The sequence below is a fragment of the Neofelis nebulosa genome, chromosome 5, assembly GCF_028018385.1.
Source record: "Neofelis nebulosa isolate mNeoNeb1 chromosome 5, mNeoNeb1.pri, whole genome shotgun sequence".
Classification (NCBI taxonomy): Eukaryota; Metazoa; Chordata; class Mammalia; order Carnivora; family Felidae; genus Neofelis; species Neofelis nebulosa.
The window spans coordinates 8,237,394-8,254,529 of record NC_080786.1 but is presented as its reverse complement, the minus strand read 5'-3'; the positions used below and the strand labels follow the sequence as shown (position 1 = coordinate 8,254,529).

Here is a 17,136-nt window from a genome sequence, read left to right as displayed (position 1 = left end):
TAAAAGATCCCCATCAAGGCCAAAACTAAGAGCAATCCAAAATCCTGCTTCACTGACCTATCACATAAGCCTAGCCACTGACCCATCACACAGCTCCCTCCATGTCTAACACATAACTTTAGAGGCTTATTCAGATTTCCCCCAAGTTGGCTTTACACCGATGCTACTGCTTTCATAATTCGTCAAATTCATATTTACAATTCATGCTATCTGGAGCACACAGATCGCAGAAGCCAAAGCTTGCAAACAGAAAACCAGAATGCCCACCGGGAAAAATCGACACAACACATGGAACGAAGACGAATACCTTGGTGTATATTTACTTAGGAAAAGTTAAAAAGAAACATCTAGATCTCCAGAGCAAAACTACAGGGAAAAAAAAAAAAAACTGTTTCGTGTTTAAAGACATGATTGCTCTCAGTCACATAAATGATCGCTATTACTGCACACACACCGTTGTTTTCCACTGGTTATTACACATGACCTTTTGCACAGACACAGGAGACGCTCAATGACCCGCGCGGAGGGCAACATAATCTCAATTCTGTTAATGGACCACCTTAGCCCTCTGAGCAATCTGCATTAATTCCCGAGTCCGCTGCTGGAAGCAGATCCCAGCGCTCTTCCCAGCCTGCCCCAAGTTCCTGGCAGCCTCCTGGCTTCCCCGGAGCTGCCTGGCTCCAATCACAATGACCTAGCCAGGGGCGGGGGGTGCGGGGGAGGGGCTCTCTCCCAGACACTAATGCAACAAAGTGTCCTACCAGCACTTCCAACATCAGCACCCTCACAGTGCAGATCCAGCCATTACTGTGAAAGCCTGAAAGAGACCAGTGCAAAAGCCAAGTGGTTACACTTTCTACCCGAGGAAAGATCTACAAACATAGTCTTTCAATATATATAGATTACAATGGAGTTTATGCCGAAACAACTGTAATGCATGTAAACAGAGAAAAAAAATACAAACAAAACAAGCGAGGCTGAAGATGTGCTGGGCCTAAGAGCCTCAAGGGTGCCGAGATAAAGCTCACGAGGGGTGTGGGGAAGGGGTCAGAATAACTGGGGAAGGCTTCACAGGGGGAGGAAGGCCTTGGAAGACACGCACTATTTGGACAGGTGAGGAAGGCATTCCGGATGCGGGCAGTAGCATGAACAAAGGCCCAGAGGTAGGGACGAGCACAGCATGTGGAAAGGTCAGTGAAGGCATGGCCACGGCTGGAGCAGAACATGGGCCCTGGAGAGGAACAGCAGATAAGGCTGAAGGGGGGCACTGGGGACTCCTCAGGGATGGCCCAAGAACCTTGACGGCCTTCTTCTCCACGGGGTGCAATTTCTGGTGCTGAACAAAACTGCCATACCATTTGAACGCTTTCCCACACACCTTGCATTCATAGGGCTTCTCTCCGGTGTGGACCCTCTGATGCTGGATGGAAGCTATCTTCTGAGTGAAGGCCTTGCCACACTCCTTACACTGGTAGGGCTTCTCCCCTGTGTGAATCCTCTGGTGGACGATAAAGAGTGACCTACAGCCGAAAGCTTTCCAACACTCTTTGCATTTATAGAGTTTCTCCCCAGTGTGCAATCTCTGATGCTGGAGATACGCTGCGCTCCTGCGGAAGGCCTTTCCACACTCCTTGCACTCGTACGGCTTCTCTCCGGTGTGGATCCTCTGATGCTGTGTCAAGGCCGTGTTGGAACTCAAACCTTTGCCGCACTCCTTGCATTCGTAGGGCCCCTCTCCGATGTGGTTTTTCTCATGGACAATACAGTCATAGCTGGACTTGAAGGCTTTGCCGCATTCCTTACATTTGAAGGGCTTCTCCCCGGTGTGACTCATCTGGTGCCGAATCAGCTTTGAGTTGTACCTGAAGATTTTCCCACATTCTTTACACTCATAGAACTTCATTCCCCCCCGAAGTATCAGATTCGGATTCAGGCTGAAAGTCTGCCATGTCGCCTTGCTTTTAAAGTCAAAGTGCTGGGAAACGTTTCTGAGAAGCCCTCCTCCTGGCATTCTGTGCCACTCTGCCTCTTCAGAGGCTTCCCGCTTTCCAGCCGGCTCTTCGTTCTTGATCCGGGACTCGCCACCTGCCCAAAGAAACCACAGGTGTTCCTGGTTACCACACCGGAAGGGGAACAGGATCCAGGGCTCCCCGTGTTCTCTTGTGGAACGTGATTTTAAAAAATATTCTCACGAAATGGCTACAAGCACTCACACGGGAGGACAAGAGAGAAAAAGGAAAACAACAATGTATGGCTGGAGAAGCGATGACCCTGGAAACGGACCAGGATGTGCCTCCTGTGAGGAAGGCTGGGAAGTGGCCTGAGGCAGGTGAAAGGGGCACGATGAGGGCTTCCAGAATGGACAGGAAGAAGGCAGCAGGTGGGAAAAGAGAAGAAACAGAATGGGAGAGGTAAGAGAGATCAGCAAGAAATGGAAATGTTTCAAAAGAGAAAGGGAGAGAGGGAGAGATGCCGAAGAGAGAAGGAAGTCAGGGCTCCCAGGGAGAGACGACGGCAGCTCCCGCACGACCAGAGGGCCAGCAGGCTGCAAACCAAACTCAAAAACACTGGAGCTCAACGTCCCACCTGGAAGCCAGGAAGCCACCCTAAATTCCAAATACTGGCCCAGTGATTTTTAAATATTCCACATAATATTCTGGGACAAAAGACTCTTTCAGAAAGTGCACTGGGACACAAATTGAACTGGAGAGCTGTAGGCCACAGGGGCATTTCTGCTAGAAGAACCACTGTTTACAAAATCACAGCATAGGGGCGCCTGGGTGGCTCGGTCGGTTAAGCGTCCGACTTCGGCTCAGGTCACGATCTCGCGGTCCGTGAGTTCGAGCCCCGCGTCGGGTTCTGTGCTGACAGCTCAGAGCCTGGAGCCTGTTTCAGATTCTGTGTGTCCCTCTCTCTCTGCCCCTCCCCTGTTCATGCTCTGTCTCTTGTCTCAAAAATAAACGTTAAAAAAAAAAAAATTAAAAAAAAACAAAAACAAAATCACAACATAGATGAGAGAAGGGAGGCGTGGAAACTTCCTTCCAAAACAAAGAAAATCCAAGTAATCGAGAACTCCCAGGACCAGCGAGCGGTCTCAGGTAAATTTTAGTCTGTATGTGTTGCGTGGGGGTGTGTGGGTGTGGGTGTGTGTGTGTTGGGTGCAGTGGTTGGGAGCAGTCGTTGCCTTTCCCTCTACAGCTGTATGTGAGACAAATATAATGCAGACCTAACGATCATGACCTACACAAATTACAGGTGATTTAAATACTAAAAAGGAAAGTTAAGGCATTTTTTTTTTCATTGCTGAAGGCCTAAAAACAGAAGTCACAGCTGTGGCACAAATAATTCAGTTTGACCCACAGAATCATACTTTCCTTAAAGTATGGCTGAAATCTACTTCTTGGCATAAAATTGGCATACAATTAAGTATTTCCATTGGTAAGTGAGAAAAGAAGTGGTTTAGGAGCTACTGGGTCACGGATTTTCTGTGGCAGGTCAGTGGCCATGCACTCCCAGGGACTGGTTTTCCCAGGTTGGGGCTGGAAACTGGGCAGAGGTCAGAGAGTGCGTGGAGCAGTGCCTTATAAAGAACAGGGAGCCATGTTCTCTGCTGCAGAAGAACCATTTCCAATAAACTGGGAAGGCAGGGGTGCCCGGTTGGCTCAGTCCGTGGAGCCTCTGACTCTTGATCCTAGGGTCATGAGTTTAAGTCCCACGTTGGGTGTGGAGCCTACTTAAAACAAATAAAAAATGTAAAATAAACTGGGAAGGCAAAACCGAAACTGCTAGGTTCTCTTACTCACCTGGACAGATGCCTCTCAAAACCTCTGCTTCCCAGGGATCTGGGCCCCATGGCGCTTCCCCTCTCTCCAGGTGGGAGACCAGAACAGGTTTGGGGAATGGAAATGCTACTCCAGCAAGAAAAAGGACAAACAGGTTGAGAGTCGAAGGGAGACTTCCAGAGTTTTCCTGAGATCTCTCTTGGCCCACCCTACAACAGGCTGGGGGGGGTGGGGGTGGGGGCAGGGGGAGAAGAATGAAATGCCCAGTGAGCTACCCGGGGGTTCTGCGGAAGGGCTCCACACTGTGCTCCAAGGTAAGGCCGAGGAGACAGCAATTCTCCTCAGGGAGAAACTGCAATCTCGCCCTGACCTAAACAAAGAGATGCCTTCAGGAAGAACACAGGCGCTGATATCCTGGGAGACTCCCCCACAGGCAGAAAACCGACATCCCCAGAACACTGGCAGCATGGAGGGACCAAGGGCTCACCTAGGACACAAGAGTCCCTTCGCTCAGGGCCCAGAACCACACCCTGCCCTGGGACATATAGGGAAGTCTGATTGCAACATGTGAGGGGACCAGGGATTTCTTCACCCGACATGTGCAGAAGCTCGTGACTGCAGAATTAACCTCAGGAGTTCAAAGCCCCAAAACATCGGAGGAAGATGTTGAAATATCACAAAGGACCACGGAGAGGGGCCTTACCCAGGGAAGCCATGTTCGTATAATTCTCCAGCATCACCTCGCGGTACAGGGCCCTCTGCATGGGGTCCAGGCTGGCCCACTGATTCTGGGTGAAGTACACGGCCACGTCTTCAAAGGTCACTGGCTCCTGAAACAACGTGGCCCCGGTCAAGCTCTAAGTGGGGGCAGAAGAGGGACCTGGGCTGCAGGGAGGCGGTGGACCTCCCAGGATCTGCAACTCTGAGCCGCATGGGAGGTCTGCTCTACCGAGAACAGCACCCGGCACCCCACAGGGGCAAGCCCTCAGCCACCGCTCCACTTCCAAAGGGAGCACCCCAACACTCTCCCCTCCGCACGGCTCTGGGGGCCCAAACTGTCCTCCCAATCTCGCAGCCTGGCAGTGGGGGCTCCCCGCCTGCTTACGGCATCAACCCCCACATTCCTGACTCCGTCCCTCTGTACCTTCCACCCTCTTGTATCCACAATCCTGCCACCCGCTTCTGTACACACCGGCCCCTGCCGCCCGCTGCCACTCACCCTGTCTCCACCCACCCAAACAAGCGCAGCCCACTTTTGTTCCCTGCACCCAGCGTCTCCTCAGCCTTCCCTGCCTTCCCGACTAGTGCCGAGAGGAGGCACACCTTAAAGCTATTTCCAGCATGTTATATACCCCCTTGGCTGGTCAGAAAGCTCTCTCGAAGGCAACCTGCAGCCTGCCTGTTCCGGCCTCTTCTCTGAACGCCCCCGTCTCCAGAGAAGGTCAGCAGTGCCCCCTCTCTGAGAAAGATTCATCCCCCAGTCTCGAGCTCCATCCCCATCTGCCAAGACGGCCGCTCTCTGCCTCCCCCTGCAGCCCCCCGCCATCTCCCCAAAGATGAGGGGCATCAATTCTTGTTGATGAAGACCCTAGGCACCAGGCTCTTAGGTGGGTATTTTCAAAACATGTATTTCACTTCATCTGAAAACATCTATGTGAGGCAGGATTTATTAAGCCCATTTTCACATGATGAGACGAAGGCTGAGAAAGATCAATGACTCTGCCCAACACCACACAGCCAGGAACTGGTTGAGCTGGGATTTCAGCCCAGATCGGACGGTCAAACAGCAAACCTGGGCTCTTCCCACACACCGAGCTGCCTCCCGTACTGGGCTCACCCCTGCTCCTCAGCGTTACGGGTGCTGCCCCATCTTTGGAGAACAGCTTCTCAAACTCCTCACTCCCAACAGCGCCTGTCTACCCATTTCTACCATGCTCCCACCAAGCCACGGGGACTCCCTCCCCCAGTGTGGACGGAGGGGTCGGCTATTTCCAAACCCCACACGCCACCCTGCGAGCCAGAGCCTCTGAATCTCCCACACAGCCCGAGGGCGGCCCCTGATGGTGGCCACTGGCTCCTTTCTCTGCTTCCACAGTCGGGGTGGAGGGACCACAGAAACCAGACTCCCACGTTGGAGGAGGTTTCGTGACTTCTGTGCCCTCTCGCCTCGAATCCACCTCCAGGGGGACATGCGGGGCCCTATGCAGTCAGCTTTGCTCTTTCAGCCACCAAAAACAGGAACACCTCCCCCGGGCGGCTCAGCAAAGCCCCTCTCTGTGCACCACCGTCTCTCCGGGCAGCAGCCTTGCACTGGCATCAGGGCCAGGGAGAAGGGAAGGAGCCCTAACTGCTCTTGGAGGAAGTGGGAGGAAACGGATCCCAAGGATAAATGCTGGCCCTCTTGCTTTGGTGGCCACTCTACGCTGGGTCCTTATGAGGGTGTCCTTTTAAAACAACCAGAAGGAGGGAACCTGGTTCAAAAGGAGACACTGGAAGAACAACAAATGTGGACATTCTTCAAAGCAAGAGCTGGCCTTTAAACTGGGCGAGGACGAGGTCCGAAGGGCCCCCCAAATCCAAGCCCCAAATCCCCCCACTAGGCAGAACCATGATGGCCTGAAGTAGTCACGCTCACCGAGGCGGGAAGGCTTCTGAGGACAGCAAGCACAGGCTCGCAGGTGAACCGAAGTTCACCTCCGCTTACGGCAAGTCAAACCTCACCTCCTAACGCCTCCAGGGCTGGTCCCACAACTTCCTCCTCCCAGCCTGGCACCACCAATCTCTTCCTCCCCCACTGTCCTCTCCAGCTCCTACCACATAATCCCAGGGTTCCAGAATATGGGTTGGGGGGGGGGGGGGGGGCGGGGGGGGGGAACATGCCTAGAATTAGAGGAAAACATACTGCTTTAAGGTAGCTGGGTTACATATACGTTTTTTCTTCCTCCTGTGGATGGCCCCTATGTACCTCACCTTATTTTTCTCCACAGCCTTTCTCATCACCCAACAAACTATATTGTTCATGATCGATCCCTCTCCAGCGGAACGGAGGTCCATGAGGCAAGGACTCTGTTTTGCTCATCACCGGCTCGCTAATACACAGCACAGTGCCTGGCAGATACTGGATGCTTAATATGAATTTGCTAAAAGAATTTCAAAAATGGTTTGACCGTAAATAAAATTTTTTAAACTTATGAAGAGGGTCAGGAAACAGCAGCAAATACCACCATAAGTAAAATGCCAGAGCATATCCTGTAAAGTGGACGGATACCTTACCATGAGCTGCCCACAAACTGCGAGATCGTGACCTGAGCCAAAGTTGGAGGCTTAACCGACTGAGCCAACCAGGTGCCCCACAAATGGTAAATATTTAGAACTGACAAAATAACTCATTAAGTTATCTAGGGATAGGATAAGTAAACCAGAATCACTGGTTTTCCTAAATACCTTAGCAATTAGAAGATAAAACGGTGGGCAGCTGGCTGGCTCAGTCAGCGGAGCATGCGACTCTTGATCTCAGGGCTGTGAGTTCAAGCCCCGTGATGGATATACAGATTATTTAAAAATAAAATCCTTAGGAAAAAAAAAAAAAAAGAAGATTAAAATGGAAGAACATAAGATGCCATTCATATACAAATGGCTAAGATTAGACCTAACAAAAATGTGCAAGACCAAGATAAAGAGAACTGAAAGTAAATAAAGCAGAAACAGTGTTTCCAAAGGGGAAGAATCAAATTTATGAACAAGTCAATTATGTCCAATAATTAATTAATTGGACAGTTATGTCCAATTGTGCCTAGGAATTCAATAACATCCACTCTCCCACCAAAAAAAAAAATCAGTGACATCTGTGCAGAGAAAAGAGGTCATTTAAAGTCATCTGAGGGACACCTATCTGGCACAGTTCATAGAGCGTGTGACTCTTGACCTCAGGGCTGTGAGTTCAAGCCCCATGTTGGGTGTAGAGCCTAATTTTAAAAATAATAATAGGGACACCTGGGTGGCTTGGTGAGTTGGGCATCCAACTTCGGCTCAGGTCATGATCTCCCGGTCCGTGGGTTCGGGCCCCGCATTGGGCTCTGTGCTGACAGCACGGAGCCTGGAGCCTGGAGCCTGCTTCGGATTCTGTGTCTCCCTCTCTCTCTGCCCCTCCTCCTGTTCATTCTCTGTCTCTCTCTGTCTCTCAAAAATAAATAATGTTAAAAAAAATTTTTTTTAATAATAGTAAGAAGAATAAAGTCATCTGGAAAAGTAAATGTAGAAGACTACCCAAAACATTTTGAAGAAAAGAAGTTTCAAAGGAAAAGATGAGCAGGAATTAAACCTTACGTTAAAAAGCCAATACCTCAGATTTACGCTTCCTCTTTCGAAGCCAAACATTCATCAAAGAACAGCTGAGTTCAACTATCACTGTTCAACAATTTTCAGCTTTTCTCAGCTGCACTGTAGGATGTACATAAGCAGTAAGTGTATTTAGGTTAATACAGTCAACTTCTTTTTTTTTTTTTTTTTTAATTTTTTTTCAACGTTTTTTATTTATTTTTGGGACAGAGAGAGACAGAGCATGAACGGGGGAGGGGCAGAGAGAGAGGGAGACACAGAATCGGAAACAGGCTCCGGGCTCCGAGCCATCGGCCCAGAGCCCGACGCGGGGCTCGAACTCACGGACCGCGAGATCGCGACCTGGCTGAAGTCGGCCGCTTAACCGACTGTGCCACCCAGGCGCCCCAGTCAACTTCTATTCAATGTTGCTTTTTTACCACATTACACTGAACACTGGATACCCATTTAAAGACGTGGTTTTTTCGGTAAAACTCAATATGGGAGCTGTGTCTACAGTTAAAAGGGAAGCATTTGGCATGTTTGTTAACTCTAGTTTCATGTAATGACTTCTTAGGCATGTAAATTTAAGTTTTTAAATTAATGGGGAAAATCTGAGATGCAATACCGATACTTTTGGATTTCTGTCTTAGTGTTTATACGAAATTCTGAGACCTTGATTTAGATCTTTTATTGTACTGTGATTTCCTTTTCTTTTTTTTTTTTTTCAAGTTTGTTTATTTATTTCGAGAGAGACAGCATGAGCGGGGCAGCGGGGTGGGGGGGCGAGGAGAGAGAGAGAGAATCCCAAGCAGGCTCCACACTGTTAGTGCAGAGCCTGACACGGGGCTTGAACTCACAAAACTTTAAGATCATGACCTGAGCCCAAACCGAGAGTTGGGCGCTTAACCAACTGAGCCACCCAGGCACCCAAATCTTCCTTTTAAACACTGAAAGAAACGGGCACCTGAGTGGCTCAGTCGGTTAAGCATCCGACTCTTGATTTCAGCTCAGGTCATGATCTCACGGTTCTTGGATTGAGCAGCGTGTCAGGCTCTGCCTTGACAAGTGTGAGCCTACTTGGGATTCTCTCGCTCTCCCTCTGCCCCTCCCCAACTCACACACTCTCTCCTTCTCCCTCCCAAAATAGATAAACTTTAGAAAGATAAAAAAAAAGTAAATGAAAGAAAAAATAGGGTAATACTATAAGAAAGTGAGAAAATAGGCCGACAGGGAGAAAACAGCTGAAAAGGCCAAAAGTATACAAACAACTCTTAAATCTCAAAGGTTAACAAACAACCCCATTACAAAATGTGCAAGAGACCAGAAGAGACACCTCGCAGAGATATACAGATGGCACAGAGGTATATGAAGAGATGCTCTACCTCATATGTCAACAGGAAAATGTGCATTAAAACACGGAGATACCATTAGACACCTAGAGCAACGGCCAAAATCTAGAACACTGAAAACACCAAATGCTGGAGAGGACGGGGAGCAAAAGGAACTCTCATTCACGGCTGGTGGGAGTGCAAAATGGTACAGACGCTTTGGAAGGCAGTTTGGCAGTTTCTTACAAAACTAAACATGCTCTTGCCATATGATCCAGCAATCATGCTCCTGGGGATCTTCCCAAATGAGTTGAAAACTTCTATCTGCACACAGACGTTTACAGCAGCTTTAGTCACAACTGTCAAAACTTGGAAGCAACCAAGATGTCCTTCAGTAGGCAAATGGATAAAACGTACTACATCCAGGCTATGGGATGTTATTCAGCACTAAAAAGAATAGTGCTATCAAGCCATGAAAAGTCATAGAAGAAACTTAAACGCATATAACGAAGTGAAAGAAACCAATCTGTGAAAGCTACATACTGTAGGATTCCAACTACATAACATTCTGGCAAAGACAAAACTATGGAGACAGTAAAAAGATCAATGGTTGCCAGGGAGATAGGGATGAACAGGTACAGCACAGAGGATTCTTAGAACCTTGAAACTAACCTGTATGATACTATAATGATGGATACATGTCATACATTTTTAACCCATGGAATGTTCTGCACCAAGAGTGAACCCTAATGTAAACTGTGGACTTTGGGTGACTGTGATGTGTCAAGGTATGTTCATCATTGTAACAAAAGTACCACTCTGGTGGGGCAATGTTGATTATGAGGAGGCTAAGAATAGCCAAAGCAATCCTGAGAAAGAAAAACAAACCTGAAGGTATCACAATTCCAGATTTCAAGATACACTACAAAGTTGTAGTAATCAAAACAGTATGGTACTGGTACAAAACAGACACATAGACCAATGGAGAATAGAGTCCAGAAATAAATCCACAGTTATATTAATTAATCTGTAACAAAGGAGGCAACAGTATACAATGGTGAAAAGATAGTATCTTCAATGAATTCAGGCTGGATTAGAGACCTAAATGAGAGACCTGAAACCATAAAAGCCCTTGAAGAGAACACAGGCAGTAATTTCTCTGACATCAGCCACAGCAACTTTCTAGATGTGTCTTCTAAGGGAAACAAAAACAAAAATAAACTACTGGGACTACACCAAAATAAAAAGCTCTTGCACAGCAAAGAAAACGATCAACAAAACAAAAAGACGACCTATTGAACGGGAGAAGATATTTACAAATGATATATCCATTAAAAGGTTAATATCCAAAATATATAAAGAACTTACACAACTCAACACCAAAAAAGAACAACAACAAAAAAAAATCTGATTAAAAAATGGGCAGAGGACCTGAATAGACATTTCTCCAAAGACCACCTACAGAGAGCCAACAGACACATGAAAAGATGCTCAACATTACTCATCAGGGGCGCCTGGGTGGCTCCCTCGGTTGAGCGTCCAACTTCAGCTCAGGTCATGATCTCATGGTTCATGGGTTCAAGCCCCGCGTTGGGCTCTGTGCTGACAGCTCAGAGCCTGGAGCCTGCTTCGGATTCTGTGTCTCCCTCTCTCTCTGCCCCTCCCCTGTTCGTGCTTTGTCTCTCTCTCAAAAATAAATAAAAATTAAAAATTAAAAAACAAAAAACAAAAAACAAAAACATTACTCATCATCAGGATCTGCAAATCGAAACCACAATGAGATATCACCTTACATGTGTGAGAATGGCTAAAACCAAAAGGATAAGAAATAACAAGTGTTGGCGAGGATATGGAGAAAAAGGAACTCTTGTGCACTGGGTGCAGCCACTGTGGAAAACAATATGGAAGTTCCTCAAAAAATAAACATAGAATACCATATGATCCAATGATTTCAGTACTGAGTATTTACCCAAAGGAAACAGTAACACTAATTCAAAAAAAAATTGGGGAACCCCTATGTTACGGCAGCATTATTTAAATACCCACAATATGGAAGCAACCTAAGTGTCCATCAATAGACAAACAGATAAGGAAGATGTGAGATACACACACACACACGTACGCACACTGAAATATTATGCAGACATAAAAACAGATGAGATTGTGCCATCTGAAACAACATGAATGGAGACAGAGGGTATTATGCTAAGTGAAATAAATCAGACTGAGAAAGACAAATGCTATACGATTTCACTCATGTGGAATCTAAAAAAATGATAAACAAAAAGAATCAGATCTATAAATACAGAGAACTAATGATTGCAGAGGTGGGGAGTTGGACAAAGTGGGTGAGGGGAGAGTGGGAGACACAGTCTTGCATTTATGGAATGAATAAGTCACAGGAATAAGAGATACAGCATAATGAATACAGTGAATGACATTGTAACAATGTTACATGGTGACAGATGGTAATTACGCTTGTGGTGGGCATAGCATAATGTATCAACTTGTCAAATCACTGTGTTGTACACTTCAATTAAGGTGATACTGTGTGTCAATTTACACTCAAAAAAATTTCTTAAGGGAGCCTAGCTGGCTCAGTCGGTAGAGCATGCAACTCTTGATCTTGAGGTCATGAGTTTGAGCCCCACATTGGGGGCAGAGTTTACTTTAAGCAATCAATCAATCTATCTATCTATCTATCTATCTATATACATGTTTAAAGATAACGAGCTATCCTATGCATCTATGGAGGCAAGGGGTATATAGAAACTCTCTGTGCTTTCTAGTCCATTTTACTATAAACCCAAAACTTCTCTAAAAATAAAGTCTATTTAAAAAAAAAAAAAAGACAATATTTATCTCTTATCTGGACAATATGCTTTTTTTTTTTTTTTTAATTTTGAAAGAGAGAGAGACAGAGCATGAGCAGGGGAGGGGCAGAGAGAGAAAGGGAGAGAGAGAATCCCAAGCAGGCTCTGCACTGTCAGGGCAGAGCCCGATGCAGGCTTGATCTCACAAACCAGGGGATCATGAGCTAAGCAGAAACCAAGAGTCGGACGCTTAACTGACCGAGCCACCCAGGCGTCCCAGACTACAGTATGCTTCTAACTGATTCATACCCTTCTACAACCAACTCACCAATAGTACTGGGGAAAAAAAAAATTTTTTTTTTTAAGTAATCAACATGGGGTTTTGAACTCACAACCCTGAAAATCAAGGGTTGCATGCTCAACTGACTGAGCCAGCCAACTGCCCCTGGAAAATCTTTTTAATAAATAAATCCAACCATCTCACCTACCCTGCTTAAAAATCCTTTAGTGCCTTCCCACTGAACTCAGAATAAAAACCAAAGTCTTTACAGATGAGCCTACCTCTCCAGCCTCACAGTGAACTACCTTCTCTGGTCTCTCCCCGTTTCTAGAGTACACCCAGCTTTCTCCCTGACTTCAGGGCCTTTGCCATCCTTTTCTCCAGAAAGCTCCTCTTTAGCTGTCTCCTCAGTAGTTTCCAAAACTGTTTCCATCTCATCCTTGAGATCTCAACCTCATGTTACCTCCTCCATGAGGGCTTCCCTGACTATTACCTTGAGAGGGAGGTTCTTTGGGGCTCCTCAAACTAGAAAAGGCAAGTGCATAGGAATCACCTGAAGAGCTTGTTACAACAGATTCCTGGCCCCACTCACCCTCCTCCCCAGTCTGATCCTGGGTCTAGGGCAGGGGCGTGAGAATTTGCGATTCTAATGACTTCCCAGGTGATGCAGACTACACTTTCGAAGCACCGTACTTTAGCCACATGTAATTACTGATTTAAAGACTGTCTATTTTGCCAGCAGTATCTTCTGAGAAAAGGAAACTTGTCTGTGTTACCCAGTATTGTGTCCCTAGCATTTATAAAGTGCCTGTGGAAGGAACAATGCTGGTTTCTCTGGGATACCTCTACGGTCTGTGGGACAATCTTTTCAATAGAGAATTTCTTGGATGTCAGCAGGCAAGTTATACGTGCACCACATGACCTGTTTTTCCACCTTCAGAGAGAACTTCTTACCTTGGGTGCCTCTTTTCCCACTTAACCCTACACAATCCAAACTCATCACTCATACACAAAACTCTGATTTCCTCCACCACTATTTACAGCCAGAGCGGTGGAGATAAATTTGAGGAGGAAATCATAGCGTGGCCAAGTCGGACCTTCTCGGTCCCTCCCTGATTACCGGACAGCTAATGTGATTTTAAAAGACTGAAAGAAGCTCAGCTCACCTGAGGCCAAGTTGTTTGGTGCATGGCTGATGTCCCCTGGTTTCGAGCACTGTCTTCTTGATTTGGAAAAGCAAGAACCTTAGGAGCTAAGAGAAGAAGAGCCATGAGTGCAATGGACCCTGTCCTGCAACACCCACAGCGGCCTATAGCCTTCCCAGTCTCCTTTCCAGCACTGGTAGGAGACTCTATCAGACCCCCTGTGGCCGATGGCCTCAACAACCTCATGAATTGCTCTGGTCCTCAGGACAATTCTTCTCCATCTGCCTGCTCAGTCCATGAACGTTCCTGAGACCATTCACACGAAATGGACTGAGGGATCCAAGACGAATCCTATCCCTACGGTGTTCGGTCTGAACAAACCTAAAAGCGCGCTTACAGGAACCATGACGTTGCCCCTAAAGCGGAGCCGATGGAGAGGAGAAGGGACAGAGATGGCAAGATGCGGATTAACAGTAAAATAAATACTCGGTGTTCCAGTGGCTGATGCTGACCGGAGACCCGAGCGGGATCTCCGCCCAGGGAGTCAGAGACCCCCAAACAGAAACGCCAGTAGAGGGCGCGGGAGGCTGTTGGGCCGAATTCTTTGGGACAGAAAAGAGGATCACGCTTCGGTGAGCAGGGGGCTGGACCAGGGCTCTAGAAGGCCGCGCAGCCACCTCGGGCGGCTTCTGCGAGGCCCGGACGCCGGAGCTCCGCGTCAGGGAGCGGGGTGAGCCGACACCGGGCCCGACTTTAGGGGAGGGGGGCGCTGACGAGCCGCCAGGAAAAGCGATTAAGCCGGGGCCGGGCGGACCTGGCACGTAGAACTCGCCGGAGCCCACGCTCTCCCCCTCGGAACACCGAAAAGCTGGCAGCTGCAAGCCGACGCGGAAGTGGGCGCGAGCGCCCAGGGCCGCTCTAGGCTTCGCGGAGGCAGCCCATCTCGGTGGTCTCCGCGGCCCGGCCCACGTGACTCACCCCGCCCCGCCCCGCGGAAGAGGCGGAGCTGCGGGCTGGCCCCGGCCGGAGAGTTCTTTGCCTGGGTCTTACTCCCGCCGCAGCCGCGTTAACGTCCTCCTGGCTCGTGGGCCGCGCGGCTCCGGTGCCGCCTCTCGGCCCACGTGGGGTCCCAGTTAACGGAATGCCCGGCAGTTGTCGGCCGGCTTTACTCCGAGGCTCACCTGGGCCGTGATGGTATGGGGAGGCTGGCTCCGGGTGTCCCCTCTTAAAGGCCCAAGCTGGGCCGCCCTTAGGCAGACTTTGGTTTCCATCCGCCCGTTTAAAGCCCTCTCTCTTCCTGGGCCTGCACGTGTGGGGGTACCTTTTAGGACAGACTCATTTAACTACCAAAATAATGGTGACTAAGGTTGCCAGGCATCCTCTGTATACAGGGCATGTCCTATATTAAATGATGTTCTTCTGTGTTGGCTTAAATGCCTTCTGCTTAGCTTCTCCAAATTTACCAACACATCTGGAGTTTAGAGCTATTTTTATCACCCAGTAACTGGCACTTGCATAATTTCAATGTAAACATTGGCTGAAAAAAAAAAAAAAATTATACCTTCCACAAATAGTCTCTCCTGCAGGTTTGGCTTAGTGAAGCTAAAAAAAAGAACTGAGAATTAACAGATTAAAATTACGTTTTTCATATTCAAGTAATTACCGTTAATCTGCATAACTTTGGTTCAGTGCACAGGCTCTGCAAATCATCCAATGACCGCCTCACTTGGGTGGTTCCCCGTTGCTGCTGAAAGTTAGCAAATCAATGGCAGCCCAAGCTTCTAACCATGAGCCAATCGGTGGCAAACACCCGTGAACGTCGGCCAATCAGTGCCCTTAATACAATGACCAAGCTTTTGAAATCACTGGGTAGCCGTACTCCAGTGACCACTACGGTTCCCAAAGTCAACAGACCTTTACTTTGATGTTTCTGTTGAACACATTTTCTGACACGCGCCGCCTCCCACTGGCGGGAGTTGGCCTCCCACTGCTAGGAAATAGAAGGATCCTGGATGTCTGGCTCTATCACAGGACTTTCTACTCCTTTTGTTACCAAACCCAAGCTTTGGCTGCCTGTTGTCTGGAGGAAAGGAATGTGAGCTTTTTTTCAGAAAACCCGCAATCTGGGAAGAAGGCAGGCTTTTGTCCCCAGACCCAGGTTTCTGCCTGGCCCAGGGGGTCTTTAAGAGGTTTGGGGTAGTTAATCAGTGAAGGGAGTGCAGTGGCCTCTAGCATTTCTTGATAACGTGCTGACTTGAAGATGCCAGCTACAAACATTTTCAGTGCTCAAGGGTTGTGCGTGGGGGTCTGGTTCTTGTTTCAAGATGCGCTGGAGTGCTCTATTCTTTCCGCAAAGGAGGGCAAGGTCCACAGATACAAAGGGAGGTTGGTAAAATCATTTGTGTGACCTAAAAAAAAATTGCTGGACTCCTCAGAAAGCCGAGGTGGCTTCAAACAGAGTTGCTGGCCTCTGGGGCCTGGGCAGGTTTGGTTCTTCACTCCTCAGGGCCAGTGGTCTGCAAATCTCGAAGTAAATTAGCTCTGTTACAGACCAAGGGCCTGAGGTCAGCAAGGAAGGAGTGTTAACTTGAAGCAAGTTAACCCTTAAGGCCGGCTGAGTGCTGTCACACTTCCACAGGAATTAGGCTGTTACTGACCAACTATAGCATCAGGAAGTGCCGGCCCGGAGAGTACAATAGGTATCTACCCCCCAAAACTCTGTGGCTGAAAGCCATACACAGTATTTCTCAAAGTCTCTGTGCACCAGGAATTCAGGAGTGGTTTGGCTGGAAGGTAACAGCTTGGGATCTCTCATAAAGTTCCATTCGGGGGTCACTTGGGGCTGCACTCACCTGAAAGTTTGACTGAGCCTGGAGGCTCTGCCTCCAAGATGACTCCCTTACATGACTGGCAGATTGATACCGGCTCTTGGTATGAAGCTTCAGTCCCTTCCCACATAGGCTTCTGCACTCAGCTGGGTGTCCTCACCACATGGCTGCAAGGTTCCACCTAAGGTACACAGTCCAAAAGGCCAAGGCCAGAGGCACCTGGCTGGCTCAGTCGGTGGATGGAGCACGCAACTCTTGATCTCAGGGTCGTAAGTTTGAGCCCCAACACTAGGTGTAGTGTTTACTTAAAAAAAAAAAATATATATATATATATATTTTTTTTTTTTTTTTAAATAAAATTAAAAATAAACAAGGCCAAGGCCAGCTAGTGTTATGACCTCACTTTGGAAGTCATCACCTCAATATACTACCAATACAGGCCAGTCATAATACATTATTAGATGAGATGCACAAGGGCATGGATGCAAGGATTAGAATCACTGGGGACCACATGGAGGCTGCCTAACCCTGAGATTTGGCCCATCAAAGAAACCACGTATTTTACAAAACTTACGGTATTTTTATTGTAAAGCTTATGTACAACTGTTTTAAATTAATTGGGTTTCCGGGAACAATAGCA

The 17,136-nt window shown here is 47.9% G+C and overlaps 1 protein-coding gene across 12 annotated transcripts; it reads right to left on the bottom strand.

Moving 5' to 3' along the window:
- Positions 1–295: 295 nt before the first annotated feature.
- On the bottom strand, positions 296–15,434 carry ZNF621 (zinc finger protein 621). 12 transcript variants are annotated; one of them, XM_058729511.1, is made up of 5 exons: positions 15,332–15,434; positions 13,690–13,775; positions 4,486–4,639; positions 3,804–3,908; positions 296–2,085 (listed from the first exon to the last, which is right to left on the bottom strand). In XM_058729511.1, exons 1-5 carry the CDS (start codon positions 15,342–15,344, stop codon positions 1,025–1,027), a joined length of 1,419 nt encoding a protein of 472 aa, XP_058585494.1. In that variant the 5' UTR covers positions 15,345–15,434; the 3' UTR covers positions 296–1,024. The 12 variants fall into 12 exon arrangements, with proteins under 12 accessions (XP_058585494.1, XP_058585498.1, XP_058585496.1 ...); XM_058729515.1 differs by having other exon boundaries at positions 15,230–15,345; XM_058729513.1 differs by lacking the exon at positions 15,332–15,434 and adding an exon at positions 14,483–14,596.
- Positions 15,435–17,136: the final 1,702 nt, after the last annotated feature.

What these genes read in the sequence shown, in the direction of transcription:
- ZNF621 (XM_058729510.1), bottom strand. Translation starts at nt 14,074, where the DNA reads ATGGTTCCTGTAAGCGCGCTTTTAG. An exon ending in TCCTGTAAGCGCGCTTTTAG is followed by an intron (nt 13,776 to 14,049) that starts GTTTGTTCAGAC and finishes TTCTTCTCTTAG; the next exon opens with CTCCTAAGGTTCTTGCTTTT. An exon ending in TTTGAGAGGCATCTGTCCAG is followed by an intron (nt 2,086 to 3,803) that starts GTGAGTAAGAGA and finishes TTCTTTGGGCAG; the next exon opens with GTGGCGAGTCCCGGATCAAG.